Below are 27,774 nucleotides of genomic sequence, written 5' to 3' on the forward strand. Positions count from 1 at the left end.
CGTCAAGAGGACCAACACCAGGTTAGCTCAGTCAGGAAAGGCGGCTGACCAGGGGTGGGCTGGTTCGAAAGTGAGCGAAGGAGAGTGAAACAAAAAAAACAAACAAAATCATCCTAAAAATCGGGCCAGAGAAGGCTGCGATTATAACGGGTAGCTTGATTGCTGAACAATAAATTGAATAAAATAAGGAGGAAGGCCGATGGGTTTCAAAACGTCCACAAAATTCCCCAGTTTGAATTGGGATGCAGCTGACCTACTCTCTGAATTCAAAACGTTTAAACAGTGTACAGAAGCTATGGTTTCTTGAATCAGGTCTACACAGGTTGAACATGTCAGGATTAACAGCAGAAGAGCTAAAGGGTCCCCAAAGGATATGGGCCAGGATATTTCGGATGGTAGGGTTTCCCATCCCACCATCCAAAGAGTCAGCAGGGAACACATCCCCACCACTCTTCCTGCCCCGCAGCCATTTCACGCTCGAATGAGTGTTAATTGACTGCAGGCAGGACTTCAGCCTCTCACTCGGGAGGAAGTCCGAGAGCTGCCGGCCAATCTGATTGTCCAGCAGTTCTCTGGTCCCTGCAGTAACAGAATCTGTAGTGGACAGAAGAGGAACTTCCTGTAGATGTTGGAGCCTAAGTCCCAGGACTGGATGGAAAAGTAAGTTTTTGGAGTCTCAGGGTGGGTAGGGTAGAGAAGGCCTTTGGGGGGATGGATAGTGGGCGAGTGGGGTGTTGGGGGAGAGGCCGGGGTGGGGAGAGGGAGATCCAGTGGCCACCGGACCTTAAGGAGGGGAGGCCTCAAGAAGAGTGCTTCTGATGGAGGCGCCCCCCCCCCCCCCCCCCCCACCTCTTACTTCCTGACCGAGGCCTAAGGCCAATCATTTCTGGACTTCCCCCATGCCAGGGAAATCCTCCTGCCAGCCTAAAAATGGAGGCTGGGTGGGAAACGGCCATTAAGCAGCCAATAATTGGACTCTTAAAGGCTTTAATTGAGGCAAGGGCGGGCTTTGCCCACCCCGGTGTAAAATCGCTGAGGGGTCAGGGCAGGTGGGAAGCCCATTTGTTCTATTTCACACTGCCCCCTACCTAAAATCCAACCAGTGGGGGTGCATGAAACTCAGGCCATTGACTACATTGGAAGACCAGTTCAGAATCAGGTTAAACTTCTGTATTCATCAACTAAAGTTCATGTAATTTCGACACCATGCTTTAAAATCCATGGACCATTTCATCAGCAGAGGCAGAGAAAAGGGTGATTTTTCAAACACAGAACTAATAGACAGAGGGAGGAAGGTGGCATAGTGATAGTGTCACTGGGTTGGTAACCCCAGAGAGCCAGGCCAATGCTGTGGTGACATGAGTTTAAATCCCACCATGGGAGCTGGTGGAGTTTAATTCAATTAATAAAAGTCTGGAATGTAAAGTTAGACTCAGTAGAAGTTTAGAGAAGGTTCATTCAACTGTACCTGGGATTGGGTCTCTTATGCAAGTGCAAGGTGTGAGAAAACTTTTTCACAGACCGAGTAGTTATGGTTTGGAATGCACTGCCTGGAAGTGTGCTGGAGGCAGGTTCAATTGAGGTATTCAAGAGGGCATTGGATGATTATTTAAATAGAAACAATGTACAGGTTTACGGGGAAAAGGCAGGCGTTTGACACTAAGTTAAAATGCTCAGAGAGCCGGTGCAGACACGATGGGCCAAATGGCCTCCTTCTACACCGTAACAGTTCGATGATCGTGTGATTCTGAATTGTTGAGTTGGTGATCACACTCATTCCCATGGAAGCATGCCAGAAAGATCTGCTAGACAAGCCCAAAATGTATAGCATTGAAGAGCTCCTCAATAATGTACATCAGTATGAAGTGATCCTCGTAGATCGGTGAAGCTGGCAGGTCCTAAGCACAATCCCAATTTTTGACGCACTCACTAGAACACCCAAAACTAGCAAGACATGTGGAAGGCGTGGCCTTCAGTATGCATCAAGGAAATGCTCAGCTTTCCAGCAATTCTGCAAGGCATTTGGCAGAAAGGACCATTGGCAACAGCGGTGCACTAGAGCAAAGGCTAATGCAGCTACAAAGAGACGTGCACTGATCCAAAAAAAACCTTAAAAGGGTATCTTCAAGCAATAAGAATGACCATCCGCTATCCTGTCAGAAACATATACATGAGGTGATTGACAAACCAGAAAATGAAGGTAATGTGCACGACGAGGCAAAGAGCACATGTCTCAATCTCATGGAAAGCTTAGGCACCACCACACCATCCAAAGTATTTGTCAAGATTCAAATTATTTCTGCCATAGGAAAGTTGGTAACTACTCATTATTGGCCGAGATTGACACAGGGGCAAGTAGCAACATCTGACCTCTGCGGATTCTAGAAGACATGTATCCACAGACAAGGAAGGCCATGGCGAAATCTACTACTGGGTAACATTTGCCGAACAACAGTTCACTAATGATATATCCAGGATCCATAGTCCTGGAGTGCAAGTGCAGTCAATCCTCCTGTGGGCATCACAGATGTTCTACATTGTGGAGACTAATAGCCAAGCTATTTTAAGCCTACCGGCATGCTCTGACCTCACACTAGTCACAATTCTTGGAATTAGTTGGACATCACAAGGCAGATCGACCTCAGAAACTACTCCCATCACCTCAGTTTATGACCTAATATCGCAATATCCAGAAAGTTTCAACAAAATTAACACTTTCAAGGGAGTTGAAACATTATGCTTACAGGAGAATGCAAGTCCATCAACTGATCTGGTACATTTTGCACAACACAAGTGCCAACAGCTACAAGGAGAAATGGAGAAAGGTTCCACGCTGCAGAAACTGTGGAAAACCATCATTGAAGGATTTCATGATTCAATTCAGCATGTCCATGAACACGTGCGACCATTTTGGCCTTACCGGGACATGTTAGCATCTCCTGGGGAGTCATTTTTAAAGGCAGGCAGATCATCATATTGGAATCTTTGCAATCTGATATTATTCAACAATTTCATCACTCATAGATCAAGAAGATTCACAAAAGAAACAGTCAATTGGCTGGGTATGAACAATGACACTGAAGTTGTTGCCAAGAAGTGCAAGGCACGTCAAGAGCATATGCCAAGTCAGCGCAAAGAACAACTCATTCCACATGAAGTTCCTACCATCCTTGGTCCAAAATCGCATCTGATCTCTGTAACCTCTGATGATGAGGGAAACGCTGTTGATGTGGAGTATATTAATTTTCTAAAGGCATTTGATACAGTGCCACACAATACACTTGTGATCAAACTTCTAAGTCATGGAATAATAGGGAAAGTAGGCACTTGGATAAGGAATTGGCTGAGTGACAGGAAACAGAGAGTAGTGATAAATGGTTGTTTTTCACATTGGAAGAAGGTTTGTAGTGGAGCTCCCCAGGGGTCAGTGTTGGGACCCTTGCTCTTCCTGATATATATTAATGACCTAGACTATGGTGTGCAGGGCATGATTTCAAAATTTGCAGATGATACAAAGGTTGGAAATGTTGTCAACTGTGATGAGGATAGTCTTGAACTTCAAAAGGACATAGACATGTTGGTGGATTGGGCAGACAAATGGCAGATAAAGTTCAGTGCAGAAAAGTGTGAGGTAATCCATTTTGGCAGGAAGAATATGGTGAGATAGTATAAAATAAAGGGAGAGACTCGAAAGGAGGTGCAGCAACAGAGGGACCTCTGTGTATATGTACATAGGTCATTGAAGATGGCAGGGCATTTTCAGAGAGCAGTTAATAAATCATGTAGTTTTAGGCTTTATTAATAGGTGCATTGAGTACAAGAGTAAGGAGGTCATGTTGAACTTGTATAAGGCACTTATGCAAGTGTGTGAAGGCATTGGAGAGAATACAGAGGAGCTTCTCAAGAATGATTCCAGGGAAAAAAACTGTAGCTATGAAGATAGGTTGGAGAGGTTAGGACTGTTTGCCTTGAAGAAGGGAAGGCTGAGAGGAGACTTGATAGAGATATTTAAGATCCTGAGGGGATGGGCAGGATAAGCAGTGAGAAACTGTTCCCACTCAAGAGAGCATCAAGAACTAAAGGGCACAGATTCAAAATAATTGGCAAAAGGAGTAAATGTGATGTGAGGAAAAATTTTTTCACCCAGAGGGTGGTTGCAGTCTGGAATGAACTTCCAGAAAGGGTAGTGGAGGCAGGTTCGATCGAGGTATTCAAAAGGTAATTGAATTGCTTCCTGAAAAGAAAGAATGTGCAAGGTTACGAGGGTAAGGCAGGGGTGTGGGACAAGGTGGAATGCACTTTCAGAGAGCCAGTGCCAACTCAATGGGCTGAATGGCCTTCTTCTGTACTGTAAAGATTCTGTGATGTCCATGGACTGACTTCATCGTCATCATTGACTACCTTACAAAATACCCCATTAATCGACATTTGCACAATACATCAAGCACAACTGTTGCACATACTCTAAATGCTAGTTTCAGTTTGTTTGGTGTGTCCAGAGAGATCATTACAGATAACAGTACACAATTTATTGGTAAGCCATTTCAGGATATGTGTGAGAAGCGGAGTATTTACTACTTCTCTTCATCACCCTAGATCTAATGGTCTAGCTGAATGAATGATTCACACAGTGAAATCCCTAATTCTCAATTGCAGATAGACCAAGCAAGATCTATACATTGCAATGGTACATCTGAGAGTGACACATTTAGGTGCAACAATTCCATCACTGGCAAAGCTTATTTTTGGCAGATCAGTGCATACCAATCTACCCACTCTTACCCATTCTACTCTCTCAGAAACCAGAGAGCAATTTTTAAAACTGCAGGAGAAGTTAACCAACGCGCACTATAAAAATGCGAGTACAGAATTGCCAAGTTTACAGTTGGGACAACAAGTTTGCATCCAGGATCCCACAGAAGGTATGTAGCAACCAATCGAGGTGACAAGGATTTGTTCAAAACCAAGGCCCTATGAAGCCATTACACACAAAGGTGCAACAATCAGATGTAACTGAGGACAAATCAGATCCATTCCAGCTCCTCAACCATTATACAGCCCTGTTGTATCTAGGACAAGATCCCAAATGCAACCAGGAACAACATCCAAAAATGACAATCCCACAGATCACTGTGAACCATTAAAGAAGCTTCCAGGCAAAGTTACCATTACAAGATCTGGGTGTACCAGCAGAATACTCATAGATTCAACAGTTCTACACACTTATGTAATAGTAACATGTATTGTAAATAGTCACACTTCTTTGGAAGGGGATAAATTATCTTTAAAAAGAAAGGGGAATGTTATAAAATGCCTTTAAGGAATAGCAGCATGCCTTCATTAGAAGAGAAATATGTCATGTGATCCAGTCTCAGCTTCACTCTGGCCTGTGAGCAAAGCACACAGCTCTGCAGCTGCTGTCTTCAAGCTTTTGATCCATGTATATATGTTCTCATGTGCCTAGTTTAAATAAATGAACCCACAATGTGTTTACACAATCCCTTACGAATGATTGATGCCTTTATATCATTATAACAACACAAGAGTCTTGTGGAGTTAGTTACATGGTTGAACCTGACATGTCCTCTGAACATTGAATTAAGTACAACATGTAAAAGGTTAAACTACATGTCTTCAGCTAAACAGATCTTTGTGTATTCTGGTCATTGTTTGTTGTTTCTGTTCAGATAATCTTTGTTACCAAGAATTTCATCATCTTTGCAATTTCTTTATTGAGGCAACTCCTTGTCAAGAGATTCTTTCCATTAGTATGACAGGATTTAACATACAATGCATTGTCAATACTTTCTTAATGACAGCACTCTAATGATTTTTTTCTCTGGTTTCTATTTATCTGAGCTTTTGGTACTTTCTGTGCCTTGAGTACCCTGAGGAAGAATCTCATTATTGATCTTTATTTCTTCTTTTCCTACTGAGCAGGTTTTTAAAACTATTTCCAGTGAAGAAGCTGTTCAAGGTCAGGGAAGTCGGAGGCTGATCAGTTTTACTCTGTCAGGTACGGTTATCTTTAAAAGTGCATCCATCCATAATCAAAGCAATGGTTGTCTTTGTTGAGAACATTTGTTTCAACTAAGTTGCACATAGGCATTACTCAGAATAAACTATAATTAATTGTACACCGTAAAATACTCATTGTTTAATTTGATTAGTTCCTCCAACATAACAGTGTTGAGAAATAGTATTTACTTGAGATCCTTTCTTACATTCTAGTACTATATGCCATTAGTCTTGAAATGTAAAAATAATACAAAAGGGTGTTTGCTCTACCAGTTACAAACTAGTAGTAATTGTGAACTCAGCCCAGTTTTCAAATTTAACTCATGTCAGTAATAGTAAGAAAAATATATTTACCTGATTCCATTACTGTTTCAGATTTTTAAAACTTAAAGGCGAACACATTTTTCTTGTGGAAGTTGTACGATTTATTGTAAAGAAGATGCTAAGAGGAATGTAGTTTTTTACTATTCAGAACTGATGTCGATTGACATTCATGAGCAAAGCTAACTTAGAGAGTAATAGAACAATAAGTGTGTGGCCGCAAAAGACATCTGACCTTTGATAAAGCTTCTGGGGTAGAATTTCTGCAGAGCTCTCCCAATCTCCCACCATATTTTTGGCAAACCATCCAGCCAAATGGTGGAAATGGCTGATTCTGTCATTTCTCCAGAGCTTCTACAATGGTCAAGGTAGGAGATCAGGAGAAGCCCATGGAAATTCCAGGCATCCTTGTTACAGTCCAAATTTAGATTGTGATCAAACATTCCTGTATTAAACTAGACCTTAAAATTCTCTCATCTAGCACTCTGCTTCTCCACTATTGTAACACCATCTACTTGGATAGTGAACAGGTCACAAATGCATTACAGATGAGGAAGGCATTCAGCTAATTTTATTCATCCAATAACTCCAGTTTGCCCTTATATAGCATCTTTAACATAGAATAGTATCCCAAAGCATTTCACATATGTAATAAAAAAATGGCACCAAATCAAAGCAGGAAAATTTTGGAGGGGGTGACTAAATATTGGCCTAAGAGGTTGGCTATAAAGGGGATTTTAAGGGAGGGGAAGTGGGTGGAGACAAGCATGAATTATTGAGCATGGGACTGAGGTTGCTGAAGACTGAATCACCAATACTAGGGTGAAAGGACAGGTGTTGTACCAAAAGTTTACAGTCAGAGAAACGGAGCTGGAGAGTTCAGAGATAACATAGATAATAAGCGGATAGCTGCAGATATTTACTGCAAATGTGGTTGTTGTGCATCAAACTGGTGTCTATCATCCCCACATCCTACAGCTGCAACACATCAGCTGCCCCGTTATCTCTATTTTATTTTGAGTAACTAATTAGGGTTTCAAGTGTAAAAATACCACTTGTTGATAATTTGTAGCTATATTGAGTTGTTTGATTAGTTAAGCTTTAAATGTAATACAGTATTAATATCTCACCTACTTAATGTCTCAAGAACTCAGCTCTCAGGTGTCCCACTCCCTCTCTTAAACAACTACTTGGTCTGTAAACGACTAGATCAGCACTTCTTCCCTCACTGTTCTGAATTCCCTCACTCACCAAATTCCCAAGTTCAGTACACTGCCTAACAGTACTCTGTTGAGCTGGCCACTCTGCTACTTACTCAGCTCATCTGCTGCTGAAGACCTCATCAATTACTTTGTTACTTTAGATTTGACTCTTCCACTGCACTCCTCACCGAGCTACCACTTTCTCCTCTCCAGAAACTTGAGGTTACTCAAAACTCTCTGCCCATGTCCTAACTTGCACCAAGTCCTGTTTACCCATCACTCATGTGCTTGCTGACTGAGTTAAATCCTGGTTAAATGACACCTCAATTTCAAAATTCTCATCCTTGTTTTCAAGTGCCTCCCTATCTCTGTAATCTCCCCCAGCTCTACCATCTTTTGAGATATCTGCCTTCCTCCAATACTAGTCTCTTAAGCATTCCTGATTCTAATCTCTCCAGTATTGGCATCCATTCCTTCAGCTGCTGAGGGCCTAAGCTTTGAAATTCCCTCCATAAACCTCCCCACCTCTACTTTTCTTTCTTCCTTCAGAGAGTCCTTAAAACCTCCCCCTTTGATGAAGCTTTTGGTCACCTGTCATAACATTCCTTATTGACTAGGTGTCACATTTTGTTGGTAATGTTGCTGTGAAGCATTTTGCATTATTTTATTACCTTAAAGGCACCAAACAAATGTAAGGTGTTGTAATTATTAATATTATCATTGTTATTATTGCAAAGAAGCTGCTATCTGGTTTAGGATAGAGTTTCCTATACTCATCAAACCCATACTTATTGCTAAGCATAATCACTTGAAAAAGCTAGGCCAAATTCTTCTAATTAGTGGATTTGTTGCCCATGAGTGCATGCAACATGCCTGAAATGTAGAAGGCTATTTGTCAATAGACATATTGGAATGCCAGTCTTTACATATTTCTGCTTCAGAAGCCCAAAGCTGCATGGGAAGATTAAGCAGTGCAAGTGCACACTGAATGATAAAACCTTAAAAGCAGTAGAGGGGTAGAGAGCCTTAGGGATTAAAATACATAAATCTTCCAAGTTAGAGGACAAGTTGATAGTGGTGGTGGTCTGCCTAAAGGCAGGTCTTCTGCTCATCCATCTCTCCACACCTTGCAATCTTGTACTTTCCTCTTCAGCTGCTCGTAGGAGCCTCCCATTTTCAATTTCGATGAGAAATCAGCAATATGACTAGGAGAAAGAATTCATGAGGTGTTTTCCCATTGCCTTCCTCATGTGTGCTGTTAATGAAAAACAAGTCCTCTTCCCAAAGTATCTTCTGCCTGAAAGCAACCATTGTCCCTCGATGTTCTAGTTCTCCGCTACTACCAGTAGTCATGGCTCATAATCCGGAGCATGGAACCCTTTCCTGGGCCTTGCTAAAGGGCAGAGACAACCACCCCATAAGGTTTCAAATGGCACTTCTCTCCATAATTGATCAAGCTGTAGAAAAAGCAATAGGGCTCTAAGATTTTGTAAAAGAGGTAGAGTATAAAAACAAAGAGATGATTCTAAACCTCTACAAATTACGGGTTAAGCCACAAGTAGAATGTTGTGTCTAGTTTTGGCTAAACTACTTTAGCCTGCATTTCAAGACTGCGAAGCAGGTGCCAAAGAGACTCATTAAGTTGATACCAGGGATGACGGGCTTTAATTGTGAGCAAAGACTAAAGAAACTGGAATCATTTCATTAAATGTTTAAGAGGACATCTGATAGAGGTGTTTCAATTGATGAGGTAATGTGAAGAAAAGCTATTTCCATTGGTTGATGAGTCACTAACAAGGGTCATAAATTTGAGTATCACTATAAGTGTTCAGGAAAGTTTTCTAAATCAATATATAGAGGTACCAACGAAAGAGGATGCAATACTTGATCTCCTATTAGGGAACCAGACAGGTCAGGTGACAGAAGTATGTGTAGGCGAACATTTTGGGTCCAGTGACCACAATGTCATTAGTTTTAATTATGGATAAGGAAAGGTCTGGTCCTCGTGTTGAGATTCTAAATTAGAGAAAGGCCAATTTTGTGGAAATGAGAAAAGATCCAGGAAGAATGGATTGGGATAAGTTGTTTTCTGGCAAGGATGTGTTCAGTAAGTGGAAGGCATTCAAAGGTGAAATTTTGAGAGTGCAGAGTTTGCATGTTCCTGTCAGGATTAAAGGCAAAGTTAACAGGCATAGGGAACCTTGGTTTTCAAGGGATATTGGTCATCTGGTTAAGAAGAGAGAGGTGTATAGTAGGTACAGTCAACAAGAGGCAAATGAGGTAATTGTAGAGTATAGAAAATGTAAGAAAATACTGAAGAAGGAAATCAGGAAGGTAAAAAGAAGACATGAGGTTGCTTTGGCAGATAATGTGAAGGTAAACCTGAAGGTTTTCTACAAGTATATTAAGAGTAAAAGGATAGTAAAGGACACAGTTGGTCCCCTTAAAGATCAGAGTGGTCACCTATGTGTGGAGCCTCACGAGATGGGGGAGATCTTAAACATGTTTTTTGCATCAGTGTTTACTCAGGAAACTGGCTTCATGTATAAGAAAGGAAGGGAAACAAGCAGTGTTGTCATGGAACATATAGAAATTAAAGAGGAGGAGGAGGTGCTTGCTGCCTTACAGCGAATAAAGGTAGATAAATCCCCCGGGCCTGACATGATGTTCCCTTGGATCTTGAGGGAGACTAGTGTAGAAATTGCAGAGGCCCTGGCAGAAATATTTAAAATGTCCTTAGCCACGGGTGAGGTGCTGGAGGATTGGAGGGTAGCTCATGTTGTTCCGTTGTTTAAAAAAGGCTCCAAAAGTAAACCAGGTAATTACAGGCCAGTGAGCCTGACGTCAGTAGTAGGTAAATTATTGGAAGGTGTTCTGAGAGATCGGATATATAATTATTTGAACAGCCAAGGGCTGATTAAGGATAGTCAGCATGGCTTTGTGCGTGGTAGGTCGTGTTTAACGAACCTTGTAGAGTTTTTCGAGGAGGTTACCAAGAAAGTAGATGAAGGAAAGGCTGTGGATGTTGTCTACATGGACTTTAGTAAGGCCTTTGACAAGGGCCCACATGGGAGGTTAGTTCAGAAGGTTCAGACACTTGGTATCCATGGAGAGGTTGTAAACTGGATTCGAAATTGGCTGTGTGGGAGAAGATAGAGAGTGGTAGTGGATGATTGCTTCTCAGACTAGAGGCCTGTGACTAGAGGTGTGCCTCAGGGATCTGTGCTGGGACCATTGTTGTTTGTTGTCTATATCAATGATCTGGATGATAATGTGGTAAATTGGATCAGCAAGTTTGCTGATGACACTAAGATTGGAGGCATTGTGGACAGCGAGGAAGGCTTTCAAAGCTTGCAGAGGGATCTGGACCAACTGGAAAAATGGGCCAGAAAATGGCAGATGGAATTTAATGCGGAAAAGTGTGGTGTTGCATTTTGGAAGGATAAACCAAGGTAGGACATACACAGTAAATGGTAGGGCACTGAGGAGTGCGGAGGAACAAAGGGATCTGGGAGTTCAGATACATAATTCCTTGAAAGTGGCATCACAGGTAGACAAGGTTGTAAAGAAAGCTTTTGGCATACTGGCCTTCATAAATCAAAGTATTGATTATAGGAGTTGGGATGTTATGGTGAGGTTGTATAAGACATTGGTGAGGCCAACTTGGAGTATTGTGTGCAGTTCTGGTCGCCTACTACAGGAAGGATATCAGTAAGATTGAAAGAGTCCTGAGAAGGTTTACTAGGATGTTGCCGGGTCTTCAGGAGTTGAGTTACAGGGAAAGATTAAACAGGTTAGGACTTAATATCTTGGAGCGTAGAAGAATGAGGGGAGATTTGATAGAAGTTTACAAAATTATGAGGGGTATAGGCAGAGTAAATGCGAGTAGGCTCTTTCCACTTAGATTAGGAGAGATAAACTTGAGAGGACATGGCTTTAGGGTGAAAGGGGAAAGGTTTAGGAGGAACATTAGGGGGAACTTCTTCACTCAGAGAGTGGTGAGAGTGTGGAATGAGCAGCCATCTGACGTAGTAAATGTGGGCTCACTCTTAAGAATAAATTGGATAAATACATGGATGGGAGAGGTCTGGAGGTATGGACTGCAGGTCAATGGAACTAGCGGAATAATATTTCGGCACAGACTGGAAGGGCCGGCTGGCCTGTTTTTCTGTGTTGTAGTGTTCTATGGTTCTATAAGAATGAAGTTTGCAGAATTAATAAAAAATAAACATAACAATAGGATATGGAAGGGCTCATGAGAGACAATAATGTAAGGATCATTATTTGAGAAAGAAAAAATTAATATGGCAGGAAAAAAGGACAGGAGAATAGAATTATCTTCTTTCAGAGGCTTGGCATTCTTTGCAGTAAAATGCTAGGATTCTATAATTCTAAGCTTGAGCACGAAGTGTAGTTTGATTTTGTGTAATTTCACCCAATGTGCTTGGAGAGTTATAGAAAAGTATTCAAGGACTTTTCTTTGGAGGTTAAACAGTGTGGCAGAATCCATGATCAGGTTAAATTATGCACTGGCTGTGCAAAAAGTAGGTATGGTAAACCAAACAGCCTTTTATTTTTCCAGACTTTCTCATGCTTTTAAGTACTAGCATTTATTTTTTCAATGTATCTAGTTGCCAAATATTACTCATTATATTAGGTAATGGCTGTGAGGGATTTGTTCAAAAGAAAATTCCTTGGGGCTGAATTTTCTCCCCACTTTCTGGTGGAAATGCGCCTCCTGGTTCCGTGAAAGTACTATCGATCATTTGTGGCCGGGCTTCCTGTCTATTGCTCGCCACCACCCCAACCCAAGAATTTACCTGCTGGCCCAGAACTGTGGGAGGATGCGTGTTCTGGACTTGCAGCTTACTGGCAAGATAAAAATGAGCATCAAGCTCAAAGGCTTGACAATCCTCCCTGATCGGAGAATGTGTGTCTAGTGCTCTCTGCCAGTTAACTGACTAAAACTGAAAATTTGAGCCTTATATGTATGTTTCACACTAATATTGTAACATCAATTCTAAAGACACCAGTACTGTATATATAAAACATTAGTTGGGCCACAACTTAAGTACTGTGTGCAGTTCTGGTCACCGCATTACAGAAAGGATGTAACCGCTTTAGAGCGGGTACAGAGGAGATTTACAAGGATGTTGCCACAACTGGAAATTTGCAGCTATGAAGAAAGATTGGATCAACTGGGGTGTTCTCCTTGGAAAAGAAGAGGCTGAGGGGAGATTTGATTGACATGTACAAAATTGTGAGGGACCTGGATAGAGTGAATGGAAACGGTCTATTTACTTTTGCAGAGAGGTCAGTGACTTGCGGGCATATATTTAAAGTGATTGGCAGAAAGATTGAGATGAGGAAAAAATTTTTCACCCAGACAGTTGTGGGGGCCTAGAACACACTGTCTAAAAGGATAGTAGAACCAGAAACCCTCAACTCATTTAAAAGATGCCTGGATATGCACCTCAAGTGTTGTGACCTGCAGGACTACAGACCAAATAATGGAAAGTGGGGTTAGACTGGGTGGCTCATTTTTCAGCCAGTGCAGACAGGTTGGGCCAAGTGGCCTCTTGCTGTGCTGTAAATTTTCTGTGATTCTATGATCCTACTAGCAGTTAATGTTAAGTTAATTGCATTGTTAAGCTTAAGGATAAACAGATGGAGGGTATTGATTGATTAATTAAGTACCTTGAGCACATGTAAAAGGTGGACTGTAGGTTGCTGGAGGGTGCTGCCCCTTTTTGATTATTTGAAGAGGCTGCTCCATGAATTTTGCTTGTGCTTCAACGCCATGCTCCTGGGGCAGGATGTTAAGTCAGCAGATGACGTCCCGACATCATCATGCAGTCCCACGATATTTCGTTCGGCAGGCACGCAGCCGACGCCGCCAAGATGTAAAGGGCCTATTAAGGCCATTAAGAAAGTAATTATTAAGGTTGGCGGGCAGGCAAAAACCCGAGCAGCTTTCGCGTTTTTTAGGAAACCTCATCCACGAGGGGACGAGGTTTCCTCAAGCTTTCATTCAATAAATAAAAACCTTTCCCTAAAAATAAAAACAAGTCCCATCTCATGTGATACAGTCACAAGAGGGGACATGTTTAGATACATTTTTGACCTATTTATTTAATTCTTTCATTATCCATTCGATCTCCCTGAGATTGGCACTTAATTGGCCCACCCGCGTAAAATGGTGATGCGCAGCCAATCATGGGCGGCGATTGGCTCCGCAACCATTCCCACCAGCTCTCACCGAGCCCACCTGCCGCCTGAAAAATCCAGGCTCTGATCTTTGGTTGCCCGGGATGGAGTGGAATGGAGAGGGAGGAGGACATCCTTGTAAACCTGCTCCTGGGCCTGGCCAAGGTAGCCATTAACAGGTCCAGGCGGCGGGCGGTCAAGGCAGTCATCCGACCTGACTGTCTGTCCCTCTTCTGCGGCCTTGTTTGCGGCAGAGTGGCCCTAGAGAGGGAGTATCTGGTGGCCACTGGTATGTGAGTGGCCTTCTGCAACTGGTGGACTCCGCAGAGGCTGGAATGCTTCATCAGCCCTGGGAATGATATTTTGGCTAAGTTTATTTTGACGTTTTGTTTTGCTTACAGTGCCTCATTAGGGGCTGAAGCCCCCTTAAATTAGTTTAATTGTTTATTGGTTATTCTTAAAAGAGAATATAAAAAGTGGACAAGAGACTGCCTGTGGTTGCAGCCCCTTTTTAATTATTTGAAGGGGCTACTCCTCAAATTTTGGTCACACTTCAGCCCCACGCTCCTGATCTTTGGTCACTTGGTGAGGGAGGGGTGCGGGCGGGGAGGGAGGAGAACATCTTTGTAAGCCTGCTCCTGGGCCCGGCCAAGGTGGCCATTAACAGGCCTAGGCAGTGAGCAGTTGAGGGGGTTGTCTGGCCCGACTGTCTGACCCTCTTCTGTAGCTCTGATTGTTGCTGGGTTAGCCCTAGAGAGGGAGCACATGGTGGCCACTGGTACACTTATGGTCTTCCGTGACAGGTGGGAACTGCGGGGGCTGGAGTGCATCGTCAGGCCTGGAAACACCATTTTAATTTGATTAGATAAGTTTCCTTTTAAAGTCTTATTTCTTTTACAGTGCCCCATTGGGGTTGTCAGCCCTTCTATTAGTTTATTTTATTGATTTATGTTTTCATCAAAAGAGCACATAAAAAGTGAGCAATAGGTTGCCAGAGGTCTCAGCCTCTTTTTGATTATTTGAAGGGGCTGCTCCTCAATTTTTGGCTGCACTTCAGCCCCACGCACCTGATCTTTAGCTAACTTTTGCAGAGGGGAACGGACAGACTGGAGGACCTTCTCATGGGTCTGCTCCTAGGCCTAGCCAAGCGGCCATTAACAAGTTCAAGCAGTGGGCCATGGATGGGGTCATATGGCAGCCACATTTAGGCCCAGGTGTCCCTGGAGAGGGAGCAAGCAGCATGCTTGAGGACTTCTGTGTCCGATCGGCACCACAGGGGCTGGAGTGCTTCGCAGAGCCAGGAACATTATTTTAATTTAATTTGATATGTGTTCTTAAAAGTTTTGTCTTTTTGTTACAGTGCCCCTTTAAGCGGCTGTCAATTAGTTTATTAGTCTATTTTATTGGTTTAAAAAGAGCATATAAAAAATGACTACCTACAGCCTGAAAACACCCGGTCTCATCTTTTCTCAGAAGCTAAGTTGACTCAGGCCTGCTTAAGGGCTGGAGAGCATCATCTACCTCGGAAAATACATTTTAATTTAATTTGTTAAGTTTCTGTTGAAGCTTTTGTTTTTTTAGTTCCAGTGTCCCCTTAAGGGGTTGATCATTAGTTAATTAGTTAATTTGTTTTAGCTGTTGGTCAAGATGGTATTAAAAAGTGGACTGCTGTTAATTAGCTAATTTGTTCATTTGTTTAATTGTTGTACTCAAAAAAAAATATAAAAAGCGGACTTGCTCCGTGGTGTTCTGTCCTACTATCCGGAGGAGGTGAGGTCCCCAGCGGAGGGCACTCTATGCAGGAGACCTCCCATTTTCCATCAGGGATTTGGCATGGAGGGTGTTGCATGGAGCTGTCCCCGGAAATAACAGGTTAAGTGTGTTCACGAGCTCCCACTCCATCTGCATTTTTTGAGGCCGTGAGGATTTCATATTCCTCGTGTACATAGCTGTGCAAGGTTGCAGCCCCTCTAATTATTTGCGGGGGCTGCTCCTCAAGTTTTATATGCACTTCAGCTCCACAGTCCTGATCTTTGACAACCCAGTGTAAACATAGGAAGGTAGGAGCAGAGTAGACCGTTCAGCCCATCGAGCTTACTCCACCATTCAATTAGATCACAGCTGATCATCTCCCTCAATACCATTTTCCCGTGCTATTACCATATCGCTTGATGTCATTAGCATCCAGATATCTATCTATTCCTGTCTTGAACATGCTCCGTGATTACACAGCTCTCTGGGGCAGAGTATTCCAAAGATTCACCACCCTCTGAGTGAAGAAATGCCTTCTCATCTCAGTCTTAAATGGCCTGCCCTTTATTCTGAGAGAATAATGAGCAAGCCAACATGCTGGTTTCCTGACTCCCGTCCTGATGCCAACCAATTTTGCCAAGGCCGGGGGCGGGGTTTGGCGGAAGGGGGGATGGTGGCGGTACAATGGTGAGGGGCAGTGTCGGCAGATCAGAAGACCTCCTCAGCCTGCTCCTGGGTGTGAACTTTTCTTTCCCAAAAGAGTTTGGTAGTGGAAATCTTTTCGCTACCCTGATTTGTTCGCCTTTCAGTCCCCTGATTGGCCATTTGGTCTGAATGCTCTGATTGGATAACTAGGGAATCCAGGGGGCCCACTCAGTTTGAGCGCTTGGCCTAATGGAAATGAAGAAGCAGAACTCATTGGCTCGCTCGCTTTACCAAATTTTATCAGTTCGGAAAATCTGCTCGGAGGAAAAAATTTCTCTGAAGGTGAAGGCAAAATATTTTTAAAATAATCAGGGGTAATCTGAATTTTGTAAATCGCATGGGTTAATGTTTTGCCTTGTGCTGAGCTAAGGTAATTTATAGGAGTTACTGAGGGTAATTTACGAGGGTTAATTGGGATGGCTCATAGGATAGATTAGCACCCGTAACTCATATGAACTAGCCCTAGTAATTTCTATGAACAGGCCCCATGTGCCCATCAGAGGGATTCCACCCCCCCCCGCCCCCCAACCCTGCCAAGGTTACCCCCCCTCCCTCCTCTGGCTCCCCTGCTCATCTAGCCTGTCTACCCCATCCCAGGTGACACTGCTGGGGCTGGAGAGCTGCCAGCCATTTGATTGACTAGGGAGATACCCCACCTCCAGGCAGCTAAACTGCACTCCCTCATCCCTCCTCACTGACCCCCCCCACCCTGGTTAGGTCAGGAGCTGGAGGGACTGCAGCGGTTCAAGAAGGCAGCTCATCATCACCTTCTCAAGGGCAGTTAGGGATGGGCAATAAATGCTGGCCTAGCCAGCGATGCCCACAACCTGTAAATGTAAAAAAAAAACTGGAAAATCCCAGTCGGCTTCCTAAAGAGCTTAATTGGCACCTGCCTCTTGGTGGGGCAGATAACCCTGCTGACCCTAAACCCGCCTTGGTAGTTATGGTTGGGGCCAGGACTGGAATCAAGAAACCGGCATGCTGGCTGGCGCTGTTATTTTCAGATTGCGTTGGTCCCTGCTCCCAACCTCGGCAGGGCCTAAACGTTCAGGCTAAGAAAGAGATCTCCTTGGTATTGTCTGTTTGGGCTTTTAGCAAAGGACCTGTGTGCAGAGCAAAAAAGAATGTATAAAGTTCAGAAATGCATGTTTCCAGCAGACAGGATTCATGGAGAAAGTCCCTAATTGTCAGCTTGGGAATAGACATCATCTGTTCTTGGTCATCTCCTAACCTGAGTTTAAATCACGTGAACAAATATGGTTTTCATCCATCCCTTTTCAGGCATGTTGTCCTTATATTCTTGTTCTTTAAATCAAAAAATAATGGGCAAGTAATATATTTAGATCCTATATACACATCACCTTACCATGTGTTTGTATACACAGAAAAAAGGGCTTGTCAAATATTTCGTCAACAAGACAGAATTCCTTCAGACCTGTTTCACTGTGCTGAAACTCTAAAATGTAGTGAACTGTAAATTGATCATCAGTGCTAAATGCTGCGCATGTTTTCAGTTCTCCAATGATGCTAATTTGTGAATGATGTTTATGTGAACATCTTGATTATTTCTTATTTCAAAATTCACAACAGCTGACCCTACTCTATGGAAGTAAACTGAAGTAAAATTCTGATGTTTCTTGGACAAATATAATGCCTTTATATATTTATAAATAATTTTGTTTGCCTTGGTTAGGTTTTCAAGCTGTTGGTCTGAAGAAAGGGATGTTCTTCAATCCTGATCCTTACCTGAAGATTTCCATCCAGCCAGGAAAACACAGCATCTTCCCTGTTTTACCGCATCATGGGCAAGAGAAACGCACTGGGATTACTTTTAACACCATCAACCCTGTCTGGCAGAGAGAGGTAGGGAGAGGAAGATACATATCAGGAGATATAGGGGTGGGGACAGGGCAGGCACTCTTTACAAACTAAATGAATCATTCTGTAATCAGAACTAAGTTCTTGGAAGATTTGGTGATTCATTACAGTTGGAAGAAATGTCACAAGACCAGTTTGGTATTGTTTGCAGAGAAGTGGTGACTGGACAATGTTGTCACACTGCCACAGGTAATCTATCAGACACTCCTAGCTCTTAGCAGTAAAAGCATTAGCACTACCTTGTGCTGTCATCTGGTGATGGTGAGATAAGTCTTCCTTTCTCCATCATTGTTAATACTGTTACTGACAGCATAAATATTAGAGAATAGATGTTTTACAAGGAAGTAATTCAATTGACAACAGCAGTCAGAAACACAGAGCAAAGCTGCAGCAGCATGTGAATACCAGTGGAACCTGAAGATTATATTACAGCCTTAAATGATTATGTTTTCTCAGTACTTTATCTCTAGTGATTGTGAATGTTTTAAATTCCTCCCTCTGTTTTGTCTCTTGATTTTTGTGTCTTCTACTGTGAAGACAAATATAGAATATTTGTATTTCCTTGTTTCCCATCACTAATCATCAGTCTTATCCTCTAAGGGACCAATGTTTACTTTTGCTACTCCTATAAATAAATTTATAGAAGCTTTTACTGCTTGTTTTCATATTTCTTGCTAATTTTCTCCAATACTAATTTTTCCCTTTTTTATTTTAGCATCCCTTGCTGGTTTTGTCTGGCCCACCATTAGTCTTCTGTTATGGCACAGCGGTTGGTAAATGCTGAGCTGTTCAAATTTCAGGATGCGTGCCTTGAATTCAGTAGTAATAAGACCACCCAGTCTTATAGGTTTCTCACAAAACTATATTAAGCCTTTATTAATAAAAAAAAGATTTTAAGAATATACATAGGTTTACAAATTATTATTATGTTAACTCCTAGTTCCTCTAGTTAATCAAACTCCCTGTTACATCTCCATTAAGACAACAGTAAAATACGTGGGGCTTCATCTTCTGGTCATGAGTGGGGGGAGGGGCATGCTCGCCGATGCGTAAAATGACACGGGATGATGTTGGGCGTGCGTCCTGACGTCACCCTGCGTCATTTAGATTTTCAGTTTGGTGGCCACTTAAGGTCTTTAAAAAAAAGTAATTAAACCAATTATTGGACCTACCTGTCCAACCTTAAGGTTGGCGGGCAGGCGAAGAGCCCAGGCGGCCTTCAGAAAAAACATAAAAACTCATCCACGGGCGGGATGAGGTTTCATGAGGGATTTAAAATGTGTATAAAATGTTTAAATAAAATAAATTTACATGTCCAAGCTCATGTGACAGGAATTTTTTTTCTACCCTTCCAACAATTTTTACAACCTCCACCTATCTCCCTGAGGCAGTACTTGCCTCAGGGCGACCTGTGCGCTCTTTCACTCGTGCAGGCGAAAGAGCGCACTCCTGGCTCAGGGAACCCCTGCTCCCCGCCTGCACAGATCGGAGGAAATGCTGCTCGTAGATTTTAAAAGGCCCTGGCAAAGTAACACGATATCCTGAACAGTCGAATTCAAAGTGAGTTTTCTTCACTTCAGTTCATGTAGACAACAACTTGAGGCTTAGAGGCTGGAGGCTTTTCACAATAATTAGATCTTAGAATGCCTTTCCCTTTCACATAACCTTATAGAGTCATAGTCATAATGTCATAGAGGTCTACAGCACAGAAAAAGATTGTTCAGCGTATCGGGTCTGCGCCGGTCAAACAAGAACCGAACTACTCTAATCCCATTTTCCAGCACTAGGCCCTTTGCCTTGTATGCGATGGCATCACAAATGCACATCCAAATACTTCTTAAATGTTATTAGGGTTTCTGTCCCTACCACCCTTTCAGGCAGTGAGTTCCAGATTCCCACTACCCTCTGAGCGAAAAAAAATCTTCCTCACATCCCCTCTAAACCTTCTACCCCTTACCTTAAATCTATGTCCCCTGGTTATTGATCCCTCCACCAAGGGGAAAAGTTCCTTCCTGTCTACCCTATATATGCCCCTCTTAATTTTATTCACCTCAATCATATCCCCCCTCAATCTCCTCTGCTCCAAGGAAAATAATCCCAGTCTATCCAATCTCTCCCCATAACTAAAATTCTCCAGTCCAGGCAACATCCTGGTAAATCTCCTCTGTACTGTCTCTAGTGCAATCACATTCTTCCTATATTGCGGATTCCACAACTGTACGCAATACTCTAGCTGTGGCCCAACCAGTGTTTTAAACAGTTCCAGCATAACCTCCCTGCTCTTATATTCTATGCCTCGGCTAATAAAGGCAAGTATCCCATATGTCTTCTTAACCACATTATCTACCTGTCCCGCTACCATAAGGGTCATACACACCAAAGTGCCTCTGATTCTCGGTACTTCCCAGGGTCCTACCTTTCATTGTGTGTTCCCATGCCTTGTTTGTCCTGCCCAAGTGCATCACCTCACACTTATCCAGATTAAATTCCATTTGCCACTATCAGCCCATCTGACCAGCCCATCTATATCACAGAATCACAATGCAGGAGAGGCCCTTCAGCCCATCGAGTCTGCACTGACAGGTGAGAAACGCCTGACCTACCTACGTAATCCCATTTACCAGCACTTGGCCCATAGCCTTGAATATTATGACGTGCCAAGTGCTCATCCAGGTACTTTTTAAAGGATGCGAGGCAACCTGCCTCTACCACCCTCCCAGGCAGTGCATTCCAGACCGTCACCACCTTCTGGGTAAAAAAGTTTTTCCTCACATCCCCCCTAAACCTCCTGCCCCTCACCTTGAGTTATGTCCCCTTGTGACTGACCCTTCAACTAAGGGGAACAGCTGCTCCCTATCCACCCTGTCCATGCCCCTCATAATCTTGTACACCTCGATCAGGTCACCCCTCAGTCTTCTCTGTTCCAACGAAAACAACCCAAGTCTATCCAAACTCTCTTCATAACTTAAATGTTTCATCCCAGGCAACATCCTGGTGAATCTCCTCTGCACCCCCTCCAGTGCAATCACATCCTTCCTATAATGTAGTGACCAGAACTGCACACAGTACTCCAGCTGTGGCCTCACCAAGGTTCTATACAACTCCAACATGACCTCCCTACTTTTGTAATCTATGCCTCGATTGATAAAGGCAAGTGTTCTATATGCCTTTTTCACCACCCCACTAACATGCCCCTCCACCTTCAGAGATCTATGGACACACACACCAAGGTCCCTTTGTTCCTCAGAACTTCCTAGTGTCATGTCATTCATTGGAAGGAGTAATTTAACAAGGAAGTAAGTATTCAAAGTGTATCACCTCTCACTTTTCAGGGTTAAATTCCATCTGCCACTTATCTGCCCATTTGACCATCACATCTATATCTTCCTGTAGTCCAAGACACTCAACCTCACTGTTAACCACCTGGCCAATTGCGTATATCTCCTGTGATCTAAGGCTATCCTCCTCACTATTTACCACCCCACCAATTTTCATGTCATCCGCCAACTTACTGATCAACCCACCTACATTCAAGTCTAAATCGTTTATATATACCACATACAGCAAGGGACCTAACACTGATCCTTGTGGAACCCCAATGGACACAGGCATCCAGGCACAAAAATACCCCTCGACCATCACCATCTGCTCCCTGCCATTCAGCCAATTCTGGATCCAATTTGCGAAATTGCCTTGGATCCCATGGGATTTTACCTTCATTATTAGTTTCCCATGCGGGACCTTATCAAAAGCCTTGCTGACATCCAAGGAGACTACGTCAAATGCATTGCGCTCATCTACACACCTGGTCACCTCTTCGAAAAATTCAATCAAATTGGTCAGACATGACCTCCCCTTAACAAAACCATGCTGACTGTCCTTGATTAATCCCTGCCTCTCCAAATGTAGATTAATTCTGTCCCTCAGAGTTGCTTCCAATAGTTTTTCCCACCACTGAGATTAAACTGACTGGACTGTAGTTCCCTGATTTATCCCGTCTTCCCTTCTTGAATAACGGTACCACATTAGCTGTCCTCCAGTCCTCTGGCACCTATCCTGTGGCCAGAGAGGTATTGAAAATTATTGCCAGCGCCCCTGCTATCTCCTCCCTTGCCTCACTCTACAGCCTGGGATACATTTCATCCGAGCCTGGAGATTTATCTGCTTTTAAGCCTGCCAGACCACTTAGAGCCTCTTCCCTTTCAATGCTAATTTCTTTAATTATATCACAGTCCTTCTGCCTGATTTCCATACCTACATCATCGCTCTCACTTGTGAACAATGACAGAAAGTATTCATTTAGAACCCTACCTACATCTTCCGGCTCCACACACAAATTACCACTATGGTTCTTAATAAGCCCTACTCTTTCCCTAGTTATCCTCTTAATCTTAATGTACTTGTAAAATAACTTTGGATTTTCCTTTATTTTATCTGCCAATGTTTCTTCATGCCCCCTTTTTGATCTCCTAATTTCCTTTTTAAGTCCCCCCCCCCACACATTCTATACTCCTCTAAGGCTTCCGCTGTTTTGAGCCCTTGATATCTGCCATAAGCCTCCCTTTTTCTCTTTATCCAATTCTGTATATCCCTCGACATCCAGGGTTCCGTGGATTTGTTGGTCCCATTCTTTATTTTTACTGGAATATGTTGGCCTTGTACTCTCCCTACTTCCTTCTTGAATGAGTCCCACTGCTCTGACGCAGATTTACATAAATGTAGCTGCTCCTAGACCACTCTGGCCAAATCATATCTGATCTTATTAAAATTGACCTTCCCCCAGTTTAGAACTCTGATTTCTGGCCCATCCTTGTCCTTTTTCATAACAACCTCGAATCTAACGGAGTTAGGATTACTATCTGCAAAATGCTCCCCCACTGATACCTCTACCACCTGCCTGGCTTCATTCTCTAAAATTAAGTCCAGAACCACCCCCTCTCTTGTAGGAAAACCTCATCTCCTTTATACAGGTTTCTCCCTTTTTGATGTAAATCCCCTTAGCCCAATATGTCTTTTTAACTCTACTTACCTAATAATAAAAATCTTTCTTGTACTAATTTTATCAGTATGCTTTGGGAAAAATAAACACACTGTTTGGCTTCTTCTGGCTAAGTGTAACATTGCACCACCTGTTTTGAAATTCAAATTACTCTGGTTTATCTAAAAATGCAAGCTTTTCTTTTACACCTCACATTCGAAAGCTTCAGCCATGTTTTCCTATTCAACATTTCAAACCTAGCTTCTCTTGACACATAAAAGCTTTCAGACCAGCTGTATTTAATTCAATTAAGACACACACACAAACACACTACTCCTACCTTACAATAAATTCCAACAACATTGTGAAAATTATTATATTTTCCTGACACTTCACAGCATGTTTTTTTTGTTTTGTCTTCCTTCGTGGATGTGGGCATTGCTGGAAAGACCAGCATTTGTTGCCCGTCCCTAACTGCTCTCAATAAGGTGATGGTGAGCCACCTTCTTGAACCGGTACAGTTCACCTTGTGCAGGTAAACAGGCAGTGCTGCTGAAAAAGTGAAGTGATGGCGATAAAGTTCCAAGTCAGGATGGTGTGTGGCTTGGAGGGGAACTTGAAGTTAGTGGTGTTCACATGTACCTGCTTCCCTTGTCTTTCTAGATGGTAGAGGTTGCAGGTTTGGAAGGTGTTGTCGAAGCCACCTTGGTGAGTTGTTGCAGTGCATCTTGTAGATGGTATACAATGCTGCCACTGTGTGTCAGTGGTGGAGGGAGTGAAAGTGTAAGTTGGTGGATGGGATGCTGACCAATCAAGTTCTTTTATCCTGAATGATGTTGCACTCCTTTGGTATTGTTGGAGCTGGCAAGTCGAGGATATTCTTTCACACTCCTGACTTGTGTCTCATAGACAGCGGACAGGCTTTGCAGAGTCAGATGGTGAGTTACTCGTGTCTTGCAGTGTAAAGGCATGTCCCATCCATAATTTTTAGAAGATTAGATGTAATCAGTGTGGAATGTCCTGGAACTGATTTTTAAAAATTGACGTTAAAATGCTGCAAAAGATGGCCACCAAGAATCACTTCACTTGGTCTGTGGATTTATACTATCACACTGTCTCAAAAGGATAAAAGGACACATCCCAGACTAAGAAGTGTCACTACTCATCTGCTGAAACCATATGAAAAGTGTTTCCTGAATTGAATAGGTCATTCTCAAACCAAGGCAATGATTGTCTCAAACCACCAGGGTGAATGTCTGCATGTCAGGTTGTGGCTGATCCACTGAAGCACAACAGCATATTTGGAAAAGACGACTGTGAGAAAGCACATGGTAAGGCAACCATGTTGGTCTTCCTTTTAATCTTTAAGTGTTTACATGACACAGCAACAACTGCAAAAACAACAACAGCAGAGAGGGCAGCAACACCTATGCCTTAAGACCTGGGGCTGCAACACCATAAGGTTTCCAAACCTGTTCTTTTTTTAAACCCACCAATACAGGAAACCAACCTCTTGGTAACAAAGCTACAAGTAACTAACTTCATGACTTGCATAAAGCTTTAAGAGAATCTTGCAATGTCTCTGGTATTTGACGTCAGCTATTAAATTCACTAACTAGGAGTGAAAAGCCTCTTCTTCACCAGGCCTGCACCATACATTTTCCAAGATGAGCCAATCACATGAATTACGAACTATTCTTTTGTTTATAACTTGTAAATGTGCACTATTCTCTTTAAATGTATTTTCATCTGTATGTGTGTGTGTGTGTGTGTGTGTGTGTGATGTAGCATTATATTTTGAGGGTGAATATGTGAATAAATAATCCTCTTTATTTAAACACATGAAAAGCTTGCTGTCGGTTATTCGAATTGTTCACACTCTCAGGGATTAAGAAACGCACACCTCTTCCTTTTTATAAAAACACCCTGATTATGGAAGGTAAGGGAAGGGAACGGGGTTTTATTGCTCTTTCATCCCTGTCCAAAACACTAGCCACAGAATTTTGAGCCTCAGATCTTCTTTTGAAGCCATAGTATTTATATGGCTGGTCCAGTTCAGTTTCTGATAGTTGATAGTTCAGAATGTTGATAGTGAGGGATTTGGTGATGGTAATACCATTAAATGTCAAGGGGAGATGGTTAGATTCTCTTTTGTAGGGATGGCCATTGCCTGGCACCATGTGGCGCAAAAGTTACTTGGCACTTAACACCCCAAGGCTCATTGTTTTTCGGGTCTTGATGCATGTGGGCATGCAAGTAGTCCTGTGTTGTAGCTTCGCCAAGTTGACAACTCATTTTTAGGTATGCCTGGTGCTGTTCCTGGAATGCACCCCACCCCCCCACCCCCCCCCCCACCCCCCACCGCACTCTTCATTCAACCAGGGTTGATCCTCTGGCTTAATGGCAATGGTACAGCGGGGGATTGCCGGGCCATGACATTACATTGTGGCTGAATGCAATTCTGCTGTTGCTGATGATCCCCAGCGCCCCATGGATGCCCAGTTTTGAACACGTGAGAACATATGATGAGTCGTATAATATTATCCTAAATGTTGATGTCAGCAACAGTGGAACAGTGCTCACCACTGACAGATGGCCACAAATTTTTACCAAACTTTTCAGCAACAACTTGTGCCACTTAGAGATCCATCCCAGCATGATACTCTCTCCAACAAGATTTATTTTTATTTTTTCTTAAATCTTCAACACTAGTTAAATTCTGAAGGAATGAAACTCAACACTTATAAAATTAAAGTTTCAGTGCCACAGAATTTGTTCAGTAGTAATTATAATGGTTCATACCATTAGAAATTTACTTACTCCTGAATACACCAGTCTTACATTTCTGCCATGTTTATTCGGTAAAAAAAGTTTCACAATTTTGCACCATTATGTTAATTTCACTACCAAGTCTATCAGCAAAATCTATTACAGCACAGCCTGTGGAGAAGCATAGCAAATTGGGCAGCAAAATCTGTGTTTCCAGGTTTAATTGTGCAGAAATTTCTCTCCAATTTACTTCAAATAATAATGATCACGATTAGTTGCGCCATTATTCTTAATGCAAAACCTAAGTCATCATAACTTGAGTTTTATTTAACAGCAGAAAAACATCAAGAAAATAGAGAAAGAGTTCAAATACCTGCAATTGTGTTTCATCACCACGGGGTTGCTTTTTCACAGCCTTTGCTTGGTATTAATCGGGAAGTAACAGCTTTCATTCTCTTACCACCTGCAATGCCACGGATGCCATTTTGAAAGGGGCCTCTCTCTACGTCCCCATAGCACCTCACTGTTTCAGCTGACAGGCCCCATTTAACCTGAACATTGGGGTCATCTTATTTAAATAAACCATGATTGCCCATTTTAGGTAAAAACTAGTCAAAGCCTGAAGGTGTCTTCAAAACATTCCAGGGATGGTGGAAGAGAAAAAGCCCAGCCTTGAATTATATTTGTGGGCCTGAAAGGAACACAAAAGTTCCTCTGGGGTTCACAAAAACAACCTGGGTCCCACCATTCTGGGACCCTGCTCTCTGGGTTCACAGCATCTGTGCCTCCCACCCCCCCCAACCTTCTCCACCTTGTAACTTAGATTCCTGGCAGGAACTCTTGCCCATCCTCCTTTGTTGAACCCTATCAGCTGTGTCAGAACATCTGTTTGGCACCCAGCAGTTCATCTGGTGAATGTAAATAAGGCCAGAATCTCTAAGTCATGGCATCCACTTAACCATGGAATGGCCATCTGACCAGCGAACTCTGTCTGTTGGCGAAGCTAAAGCTAAATAGACCCTCATAAGTATGGAAGAGTGGGACTTGCAATCCGCTGGTTTGAAGTTTACTTGGAAGGGAACAGGATCAGGTAATTAAAGTAAGTGTTCATAGAAAGGTGCTGATAGGAACCTAGTAACAGTAGTAGGCCATTTAACCCCTTGAGTCTGTACCACTGCCAGTCAATGAGGTCATGGTTGATCTGCGATTTAACTCCATTTATCTGCCTTTGTCCCATATCCCTTAATATCTTTGGTTAATAAAAATTTGTCAGTCTCAATGTTAAAATTAACAATTGATCCAACATCGGTTGACATTTGGAAAAGAGAATTCCAAACTTTTACCACCCTTTGCATGTTGAAGTGTTTCCTAATTTCTGGCTTCCTACATTGCTTTAAATCTGGGCCCTGCAGCTTTCTTCCCTATAAGCTTGAAGCTTGGAGCCTTCCTCTCTGCTCTTTACTTTCACTTCCACTGAACAGGACCTTTTCCAGATTCCCGTCCTTGTCCTTTGACTAGACTGTCCTCTTGGGACCTCTCCTGTTTCATTCCTGGTTTTGAGGACTCTCTTCTTTGATTCTGCAGTTTCCTGTCCTGCCCAGCTTCTCCTAGCAGCTGGATTCAATTTTATTTTGGACTTGCTATCTGCCCCTCTGCTCTCCAGCCTCTCTGGAATCCTGGCTTCAACTGAACTGAAACTTTTTTTTTGTTTTCTCTGCCTCTGTGGGTCCCTCTCTCTGTATCCCTGTTGCTAGGCAACAGCACAGTTTTTTTAACCTTGTGTTTATTTAACTTCCCTTCAAGAATCATAAAATCTTTATTAAAATGCAGGCATCCTTTAAAGTGAAACTAAAACTCAACTTCCCCTTTTTCTTAGCTCACAATTACAGAAATACAAATCAAACTTAAACATTAAAGAAATACCTTATTCTTAACACACATATT

At 42.6% G+C, this 27,774-nt stretch overlaps 1 protein-coding gene across 1 annotated transcript in view; it reads left to right on the top strand.

Annotated features, from left to right (window-relative positions):
• The window catches only part of LOC121276200 (E3 ubiquitin-protein ligase HECW1-like), a 527,663-nt gene that overhangs the window by 156,627 nt on the left and 343,262 nt on the right, over positions 1–27,774 (top strand). The window contains exons 4-5 of the mRNA XM_041184341.1: positions 5,941–6,016; positions 17,899–18,068. Of these exons, the coding sequence (XP_041040275.1) occupies positions 5,941–6,016; positions 17,899–18,068 (246 nt within the window). The remainder of the gene's footprint in view (positions 1–5,940; positions 6,017–17,898; positions 18,069–27,774) is intronic.

This window comes from Carcharodon carcharias, chromosome 3 (assembly GCF_017639515.1).
Source record: "Carcharodon carcharias isolate sCarCar2 chromosome 3, sCarCar2.pri, whole genome shotgun sequence".
Lineage (NCBI taxonomy): Eukaryota > Metazoa > Chordata > Chondrichthyes > Lamniformes > Lamnidae > Carcharodon > Carcharodon carcharias.